The 10,800-nt window shown below is 36.2% G+C and overlaps 1 protein-coding gene across 1 annotated transcript in view; it reads left to right on the top strand.

Moving 5' to 3' along the window:
* The first annotated feature begins 224 nt into the window (after positions 1–224).
* LOC148843931 (coatomer subunit beta-1-like) overlaps positions 225–10,800 on the top strand; it is a 35,849-nt gene continuing 25,273 nt past the window's right edge. Inside the window, exons 1-3 of the mRNA XM_088958685.1 lie at positions 225–637; positions 877–2,940; positions 8,032–8,541. Coding sequence (XP_088814811.1) covers positions 892–2,940; positions 8,032–8,541 — 2,559 coding nt within the window. The 5' untranslated portion in view covers positions 225–637; positions 877–891. The remainder of the gene's footprint in view (positions 638–876; positions 2,941–8,031; positions 8,542–10,800) is intronic.

The raw sequence follows: 10,800 nt of genomic DNA, 5'->3' as shown, positions 1-10,800 counted from the left end.
TCTCCTTTTTAGAGATAAAATAAAATAAAAGAGATTGAAAGAGAAAATCTACCTTCTTAGTCTCTTAATTTTTTTTCTTCTCCAGGTAAGTAATTTTCTTGTATTAATTTTTATTCGTTTTCTTTGTAGCCAAACGCCCACCAGTCAAGAATATTTTGAGAGCCTTGACGTGTAACTACACCGGGTCTCATATAAAATTATCTTTCAATGCTCTATACTCATTCGTGGAATCTACGATATTTCCCTTTTCGTAATCCTAGCATTCCTGTAATAGTTCTTTTTTAATACTCGCGAAACACTCTCAGAAAACGGCAGATCTGATAGGAAATTCCTCTGACTACCTCTCTTTCTCTCTCTCTCTCTCTCTCTCTCTCTCTCTCCTCCTCTGTCTTTCTCTTACTCTTTCCCTCTCCTTTCTTTTCTCTCTGGATCTCACAAATTCGTTTCATATGGTTGCTATAGATCTGCTTGCGTGATAATACCTGCCCTTGATTAAGAAGCTGCGTCATTCTACAGGATTCGTCTCTGTTTCACATTTTTCTCTGGAGGACTACTTAGCTGTATTCTGAGGGTGGAAGAGGGAGTAATCGAATTTCTCGGGGTTTTCCGTATAGGTTTTCGATTTGGTTATAACAAGGTATGTCTCGAATCTCTATTGCTTGTTTTGCAATTGAAGATTTCGTAACTGGAGGATTGTTAGGTTCTCGATTTTTATAGTGTTTTTGTTGTGATTTTTATTTGATGACATTGAAGTCTGATGGACTCTTGACAAACTGGGTTTTAGTGAACTTAGCGGAATTGCTTAGGATTTGGTGACATTAGGGTAATTTTTGTGTCATAAAGAGTTCCGAACTTGAACCGAGAGACTCATTGTAGGTTTAGAAGAGAAAAATGGAGAAATCTTGTACTTTGCTTGTTCACTTCGACAAAGGAACTCCTTCTCTTGCGAATGAGATAAAGAGTGCTCTTGAAGATGGTGATGTTCCGGCTAAGATCGACGCGATGAAGAAAGCTATCATGCTTCTGTTGAATGGTGAAACGTTACCTCAGCTTTTCATAACAATTCTACGATATGTGTTGCCCTGTGACGATCACACGATCCAGAAACTTTTGCTTCTCTACCTGGAGATCCTTGACAAGACGGATGCTAAAGGAAAGGTCCTCCCAGAAATGATATTGATCTGCCAAAACTTGAGGAATAATCTTCAGTCCCCGAATGAATACATTCGCGGTGTTACTCTCAGATTTCTTTGCCGTTTGAATGAGACTGAGATTATTGAGCCTTTGATCCCATCAGTTTTGTCTAACTTGGAACATAGACACCCTTTCATTAGGAGGAATGCAATTCTTGCAGTGATGTCCATTTACAAGCTTCCACAAGGAGATCAGCTTCTGGTTGATGCTCCTGAGATGATTGAGAAGGCACTTACATCAGAGCAGGACCCATCAGCCAAGAGGAATGCCTTCCTTATGCTTTTCAACTGTGCTCAGGATCGGGCAATTAACTACCTTCTCACCCATGTTGACAGTGTAACTGAGTGGGGAGAACCACTTCAGATGGTTGTACTAGAGCTGATCCGCAAAGTCTGCAGAACAAATCTGGGAGAGAAGGGGAAATATATAAAGATCATTATTTCTCTGTTAAGTGCCCCATCAACAGCTGTTGTTTATGAATGTGCTGGGACATTGGTCTCTCTTTCATCTGCACCAACAGCTATCAGAGCTGCTGCGAACACCTACTGCCAACTTTTGCTTTCTCAGAGTGACAACAATGTCAAACTTATTGTTCTTGATCGTCTGAATGAGCTAAAATCTTCTCACAGAGATATCATGGTTGAGATGACCATGGATATACTTAGGGCACTCTCAAGCCCGAACCTTGACATCCGTAGGAAAACAATTGACATTGCTCTTGAACTGATAACTCCAAGGAATATTGATGAGGTTGTTCTTACATTGAAAAAGGAAGTTGTAAAGACTCAGAGTTCAGAGCTTGAGAAGAATGGAGAGTACAGACAAATGCTTGTTCAAGCCATACATTCTTGTGCAATCAAGTTCCCAGAGGTTGCAAGCACAGTGGTCCATCTGTTGATGGATTTCTTAGGGGACAGCAATGTTGCTTCAGCTATTGATGTGGTTATATTTGTCCGGGAGATAATTGAAACGAACCCAAAACTGAGAGTTTCGATAATAACCAGACTCTTGGACACTTTTTACCAGATCCGTGCTGCACGTGTTTGTTCCTGTGCTCTCTGGATCATTGGAGAGTACTGTATCGCACTTTCTGAAGTTGAGAGTGGGATTGCAACCATTAAGCAATGTCTTGGAGACCTTCCATTCTACACAGTTACAGAGGAAGGAGAGATTGCAGATAATCAGAAGCAGTTTCAACAAGTAAATTCTATCACTGTATCCTCTAGGAGACCAGCAGTTCTTGCAGATGGGACCTATGCAACACAAAGTGCTGCCTCAGAAATTTCTGTGACAACTTCCACCCTTCTTCCAGGGTCCTTGACCTCTTCTGGGAATTTGAGATCCTTAATTCTTACAGGTGACTTTTTTCTAGGTGCAGTCGTGGCCTGCACTCTGACAAAACTTGTTCTAAGGTTGGAAGAGGTCCAGCCAACTAAAGTTGAAGTGAACAAAGCAACTACTCAGACTTTATTGACTATGGTCTCAATGCTGCAACTAGGACAGTCTTCATTTCTTTCTCATCCAATAGACAATGATTCTTATGACAGGATTGTTCTTTGCATAAGATTGCTATGCAATACTGGTGATGAGATGAGGAAAATATGGTTGCAGTCATGTCGTGAGAGTTTTGTTAAAATGCTTGCAGATAAGCAGTTCCGAGAAACAGAGGAGATAAAAGCAAAGGCTCAGATTTCTCATGCACAACCAGATGACCTAATAGACTTCTACCATTTGAAGAGCAGGAAGGTGAGAGAAAAATGCTGTTTTTGGGATTCTAAAAAGCTTAATAAACATGATAAAATCATATAGTTGTCTTTCTTTTATTTATTAGAGCTAATTATGAAATATGATTTCTCATATTTAGGCTACATAATTCTTCTATTTCCATATTTACAGAAGTTAAGTAATTAGTTGTCAGATTCGTGCTTACATTTTGCTTTCCTATAAGTATTGATACTTCTCCAGTTGAACTACAATGGTGGGATGATTTTGCTGTTTTTTTTTTTTTTTTCCATTCTTCCTTTCTGTATGTGTTGGGTGGGGAGGGTGGCTACGAACGTTAACATCTATCTTGGTTCTCCTGTTGTCTTCTTATTTTCACATAAATATAGGTTTTTCTTTTGCTATTTTGCTTCTGTTCTCTCACCAATGTTGTTTGCTTTTGAGCAATCCTGATGGAATATGGCTCATAAGATCTTGGCCAACATGAGAGTTCACATATATGATCAATTCTTAGAGAGTGGAATTCTTTGGTAGTTAGTGTTGCTAATTTAGTAACAACAGCGGCCATTTTGTATAGTGACAGTTCCATACCGGTATAGATTTTTACAATGGGAATAACTGCTTGTTCAAAATAGTCCTGCTTTTGGTCTATAAGACAAGCATACATGTGAAAAAAAGATAGAAAAATATATAGAATGCTAAAATACTTGAAGATTTAAGTTAGATTGATAAATTAGATGGTGATGAAGGGCACAATCAGCTAAAAAAGAGAATTCTGTCATGAGCTACATGCTATTCATGGATCCACTAGCAGCTGGGTGCATGAAGAAAATTTTGTGGGTAGCTATATCAACCCTTTTAGTTAGCAAGGTTGCCAAAATTTCCTCTTTTGTAAACTTGGAAGAGATTTAGTCTACCTTGAGTGTACTTGGAAGAGATTATTTCCTATTTTGAGTTTAGTTGGGAATATAGTTACTTTCTTTAAGAGAATATTTTAGAGATCTTAGGAGATCTCTACAAAATCCTAGAAAATATTCTGGCTTTTAGATTAGAAGTCAATATTCTCTTATAATAAGTATTCCACCATATAAGTCTATAAATAGGGCAGAGAAGCTTTTGAATGAGGTATGGTGAATGAAATACATTTTCTGAGCAGGTTTGTTTCTTCGGTTGGTGCAGACTCCATTCATTTTTGATGGTGCAGACTCGTTCTGACTCCTATTTCAGATATGATTTGATTTTTTTCTTTTTAATTCTAAATGTGTTTTCATCTTTTAACCCTTCAATATTACTTTTTTTTTTTGGGTACTATGGAGCTATAGAACAGGGGATAACCCATCCCCCAACGCTCAAACCTGTAACTCCCCAACCCTGGTGAAGGTGGGATTCAATCCCTATGAATATGATTATTTCTCATCATACCATTTGTAGTTTTTTTGTTAATCCATATCAGAATTTGCATTTTTTCTGTACACGTTTTTTGGATAGTTTATTTCTTGACTGCCTAACTAATGTAGGAGTAGGACAAAGTAGGGGGTCCCACAAACTTCAAATCTGGTGGTGGGTTTTGTGGGGTGAGGGGGGGGGGCATTGGGTCATTAAGAATGAAGAATAGCAATGGAGAAGCAAGTAGACATCTTGTTGTCCACCAAAGAATGAGCAAAAAATTAGAAAAAAAGATCTCTTGTTATAGTACACAACAAAGAGATAGATAGATCACATAGAAGAAGAAATACTTGAGAAGAAAAAATAGAAAAAATCCTGGCAATAACCAGGATTCACTAAACCAAACTTTATTTCATCAAATCAATTCTTTTATTTTTAATTACGACTATATTTATAGATTAATCATAAGCACATGGACGTCCCGTTATAGGTTCCAGTTTGGACTAGGAAACCGACCTAAAACAACTTTTAAGCAATGGAGAAGCAAGTAGACATCTTGTTGTCCACCAAAGAATGAGCAAAAAATTAGAAAAAAAGATCTCTTGTTATAGTACACAACAAAGAGATAGATAGATCACATAGAAGAAGAAATACTTGAGAAGAAAAAATAGAAAAAATCCTGGCAATAACCAGGATTCACTAAACCAAACTTTATTTCATCAAATCAATTCTTTTATTTTTAATTACGACTATATTTATAGATTAATCATAAGCACATGGACGTCCCGTTATAGGTTCCAGTTTGGACTAGGAAACCGACCTAAAACAACTTTTAACAACTTCAAAACTAAGACAAACCCTTGGGGAATCTTAAACAAAGACTCTAACTCCTAAAAATTGTATAGCACTTTACTAATCCTACTAAAACCAACTCAATGTGAAGACAGTAGAAAAGAGAAATTACTAAAAGTAGAAAGTTGTGATTTTAGCAATTATGGATATAAATAGCAATTAAAAAATTACTATAAATTGTATAGCACTTTACTAATCCTACTAAAACCAACTCAATGTGAAGACAGTAGAAAAGAGAAATTACTAAAAGTAGAAAGTTGTGATTTTAGCAATTATGGATATAAATAGCAATTAAAAAATTACTATAAATTGTATAGCACTTTACTAATCCTACTAAAACCAACTCAATGTGAAGACAGTAGAAAAGAGAAATTACTAAAAGTAGAAAGTTGTGATTTTAGCAATTATGGATATAAATAGCAATTAAAAAATTACCATAAATAGTGATGTTGATATACAAATAACAATATATTTCTAGAAGAATTAAGACCCTATTCTTATGATACCTACAACTATAAAATATTGATAGATAAATTTGAAATTGGTATAGGAATTGAAAAAATGATTTATTTCTCCTTGGATTCTTTCCTTGCTTCCATATCTGTCATCATTCTCCCATGGTTTGAAATAGTTCATCAGTTTTGAAGTGAGGAAGAATAAAAATTAGATCCAAAGCTTGAGCATAACAACCATTGTTGTCATCAATGAAATTTGCCGGAAGTAGTGTAGGAATAAAGAGCTGAGAATTCAATTCCAAAGCTGAGATTTCAGCTGTTATTGAAGGAACTCAAAGGGCAATTGAACTGAACATTACCAAATTGGTCATAGAGGGTGGTTCTAAACTGATAGTGGATTGGCTGAGAAATGATACTGCTAATTTTTGGAACTACAGCAATGAGAAGAGGAGGTTTAATTGGTTAACCATGAATATTGAGGTGAAGATGAGTTGGGCTAAAAGAAGTCCTAACTCCTTTGCTGATGGGTTAGCTAAACAAGGGGCAACTGGGGACTCTTTATTCTGGGCTATCTTGTAATTTTTCTCTTGTCTTGTTGTTTTGGTTAGGTGAGATAAGAGAGTTTATCTCCATTTTTTGTACCTGTATTTTTTCTCTTTAATTTTAATGAAATATGTGAGTTATTGATCAAAAGCACAAAAAAATCAATTCCAAAGTAGGCTGAGATACTCAATCAGATGTGGCATTTATAGAACTTTCACAAATAACAATACCCTTCTTTATGAGTAAGCTTCCATCTTGGCATTTAAAATGTCAAATTTTCAATTGATTGTAACAAATTTCTGCTCTTGATGTAGTACAAGGGTAGGGGTCCTGCAAAATTCAAATTCAGATATGGTGGTAGGCTTTGTGGGATACTTTGTTATCAACTGTTGTGAAAGGTCTTTCCTTAATTGGCACTAGAACAAAGTATTCAGTAGACATTGGAAGTGTTTATCTAGTATTATTTAGTTTGGAAAAAAATTAATGGGCATTGGAAGTTATCTATAGGATGTCTGCAAGTTTTCTTTTTTTTTTGGGGTTTTTTACTCCATATATTTAATATGAGAAAGTAAAAGATTCATGGCAATAGGCACCTGTTAGTTGCAAGATTAGGGCTCTGGCTCTGGTCTTGAATGCTTTTTTCTGCTCTGTGACCACTGATGCAAAGTGCAAACATCTAATTAGGATATGGAAGATGATCTTACTCTAACTTACCTGTCTGATTTTGGCTTGTGGCCAATTGGAGTTCCAGTTATGGAGGTTCTAGATTTTGTTTTTGTTTTCCTTTTTTTCTTTTTTGGTGAGGGGGTGGGGTGGGGGTGTTCCATAGTCTATTTTTTTTTATCAGCAGAGTTAACTTAATTAAAAATAGTTAATACAATTTGATGATCAACATGTCATCCCCAAATTTCACATTCAAGTTACATAGAAGCCCCAAAATACATCAGATCACAACTTTGCCCAAAATAAATTCGGCCTATTAACTCCTTGCTTTGCCAAAACATCCGCCAACCCATTTGCAGTCCATATCCATCTAAAAGTAGAATTGAATCTCCTTGCTAGAATATCATTTTTTTATTGGAAACAGTAACTTTCATTAAAATAACAGTTAAATACAAAAGTGTCAACCACTTATAGCATGAGTGTTGACCCCATACAAATCTCAACAGTACAGCTCAAAACAAGCTTTCCCTGAGAGTCCCCTGCTTTGCCAAGTTGTTACCAAAGAATTGCTGATCTCCTTACCCATTTGAAGATTACTCCCACTTCTCTTGCTAGGCAAAGTATTTCCCTCATCTGTTGTCTAAGAGTCTATTTGATTTCCAACTCTCTTACTTCTAGCTGTACTGCAGGTCTCAAACCTTGTAAGAGAGCCAGAATTTCAGCCTGAACTGAATCTCCAAAACCAACTGTTCCTGAGAATAGGGCCAGCACCACTCCTTGGTGGTTTCTAAAAATTCCTATTCCTGCCCTTACTGGATTACCCAACGAACTGCCATCAAAGTTCAACTTTAACATGTTAAAAGCTGGAGGTTTCCAAACCAATCTTACACTTTCAACAGGTCTAGCTACTGTTTATTACCACCTCTGTCCAGGATCTTAAATATTGGATCCTGGGGAGAGCTTAGCTTTCATTTCTTTTAGTTTTTTCCCCTGGTATAAATTGAAGTACTCAGAATTGGTACTTATGTGGACATGTTAAATATTGGATCTGAAATGTTTTGGTGTTTCATATATGAGACATTTACTTGTGAACTTATTTGGTGTTTTTTTTTTTTTTGTCTAGAAGGTTATTTTGTACTTTTATCTTCCAATTTGGTGGTTTTGATCTTAATATATAACAACTATTGTAATTTGTCAAATAAATTTGATTTTCCAGGGTATGAGCCAGCTAGAATTGGAAGATGAAGTCCAGGATGATTTGAAACGTGCAACAGGAGAATTCACTAAGGATGGAGATGATGAGAATAAGCTGAATCGCATTCTTCAGCTTACAGGATTCAGTGATCCTGTATATGCTGAAGCTTATGTGACAGTCCATCATTATGACATTGTGCTTGATGTTACAGTTATCAACCGAACTAAGGAGACTCTCCAGAATTTGTGTTTGGAGTTGGCCACCATGGGTGATCTTAAACTAGTTGATCGCCCACAGAATTATACACTAGCTCCAGAATCAAGTAAACAGATAAGAGCCAACATTAAGGTTTCTTCAACTGAAACAGGAGTTATATTTGGGAACATTGTTTATGAAACATCAAATGTGCTTGAGCGAACTGTTATTGTCCTTAATGACATCCACATTGATATAATGGACTACATATCTCCTGCAACATGCGCTGATGTGGCATTCAGAACTATGTGGGCTGAGTTTGAGTGGGAAAACAAGGTATGTATATCATTTTATTGCATGAATTATTTTCAATGCAATAATTATTTCTTTTTCTCTTGATAGAATTGCCTAAAATAGTGGAAAGTGTCATTTTTCTTGTTTATTTATTTGTGATTTTCTTGTCGGGTGGAGGCATTATTTGCTATGACTGATGGATGAGTTGTATGTATTTCCATATAAAAGAGAATGGTTTAGAACATTAGTCCAACGATTTAAACAAACTTACCATAGATATTTCTTTGCCATGATTTTGTTTCAATTGCAGTAGCATTGGTGGTAGTTTTTTTATTTGATCAATAACAACAAGATTTATATTAAAGATAAAAAGATAGATACAAGAGGTACAATATACACAGACATTGAGAGACAGACTTGTCTCTCCCTGAAAACCTATAAAAGTTTTACAAAACAGACTCTCCCTCTCCACCCCTTGCTTGGCTAAACCATCTGCCCTAGAGTTAGCAGACTGCTTAACCCATTGGACCTTTACTTCCATATCTTTTGTTGTCCATTTGAATTTCTGTTTTACAGAGCTAAAAATCTGCATCCTCTGATCATTGCACTGCAACCAATTCACCACCAGTTTTCATTCTCCTTCAGTAACTAATTTTCTGATGTTTAACAGACTTAGCTCTTTGTATTCCTTCCATTGCAGCCAGCACCTCTGCTCTAAGTGAATCTCCTTCCCCAACTGGTCCTGAATAAAGTGACATAACATTACCTGTCTCATCTCTGAACAGACAGACCTCCTATGCCTGAAGGTCCTGGATTACCCATACAACTTCCATCAAAATTGAGTTTCATGAATCCCCTGTCTGGTGGGCACCATATTAGATTAGCTACTGATCTACTAGGTTGTGATTCAGCCACTGCCTTCCAGCTCCTTTGAGGATCATCCATTAACATATTAAAGAATTTATCCATGGAATTTAACCAATTAGCTTTTCTGATCAGGACAGTTTAAATTATAGCCTCTTTGGAGCTTTCCTTGTCCTGAAACAGCCTTGCATTCCTTTCTTCCCATACAGTTGAAACAGTCGCCACCCTTATACATTTCCACATAATCCTACTCCTTTTGTGTGGCCATTCAAAGAATGATGAGGCAAATAGGCTTTGAACATTATTTGGCAGAGTCCACCTGCACCTGAATAAAGAGAGAAACCATTCCCAAATACAAGTAGTAAAAGAACAAGAAATTAGCAAGTGATAACAGTTCTCACCATTGGCCTTTCACAAAAAAACATCTATGTGGGGGGGGGGGGGAGATAAACACCATTGTGGTCGCTTCTTTTGAATAAATCACTGGTATTAATCTTTCCATGAACAACTTCCCAACAAAATGCACTAACCTTGGGCGGAATAGGCTTACAACAAACCTCCTTAACTGGATCGGATCATGTTTCGATCTGATCCTATTTTGTCGAATTCAGATCTCCCTAGTTCAGATCTTCGGATTGGATCATATATAGGATCCAATCAGAAATCAGATTGGATCATATAATATATTTATTTATTTATAAATATATTATTTATATTGCATTTTTGTAAATTTGTTATATTATTTATTTATTTATAAAAACATGTATATATATGATGAAAATAGTTGAAAAGATACTTGTATTTTTTGTTTTTCTTTATTTAAATTATTATATTTTATTTTTCTTTTAATAATTTATTAATTTCTTCTGAAATTAAATTGGATTGGATCAGATTTGAATATCTGGCTTCTTCATTGGATTCAAATTCAAATCCATATTTATGAGATCCAATAAGATCTTTGGATTGGCTCTTAACAGTACCAGATCAGATTTGGATATACCTTGATTCAAATCTGTTCCAATCCATTTGCATCCCTAGTCCAAATTTGGCCATCAGGTTTGGAAGAATCAAGGAAAACATCTTCTAATAGTTGTAACAAGTTAGAGACATGAGGAGTTTTTAAATCCCTTAAACCCCTACGGAAACCCAGATCCCAACCAATGCCACTAGTAGAGCTAGAAGGACAAGGAAATTAGAAACTGGCTTGTTTTTGAAGTGGCTCAGAGCAAAAAGAGATGGCAATTGATCTTCTAAAGGGGAGGGACCCAGCCACACATGTTCTTAGAATTTAATATGGTCTCCACTACATAGATCATACTTAACCAAAGGAAGGTAAGATACCATTGATGGCCTTCTAAGGAGAGGCATGAGTGCCCAATTTAGTGCTCCACCATCCCATCCATCAGTTGAAAGCCCATGTATGCTTAATACCATCCT

Source organism: Nelumbo lutea, chromosome 8 (genome assembly GCF_056320005.1).
Source record: "Nelumbo lutea isolate HS-2025 chromosome 8, American lotus-T2T, whole genome shotgun sequence".
In the NCBI taxonomy this organism is placed as follows: Eukaryota; Viridiplantae; Streptophyta; class Magnoliopsida; order Proteales; family Nelumbonaceae; genus Nelumbo; species Nelumbo lutea.
This window is presented reverse-complemented; position numbering and strand designations above follow the sequence as displayed.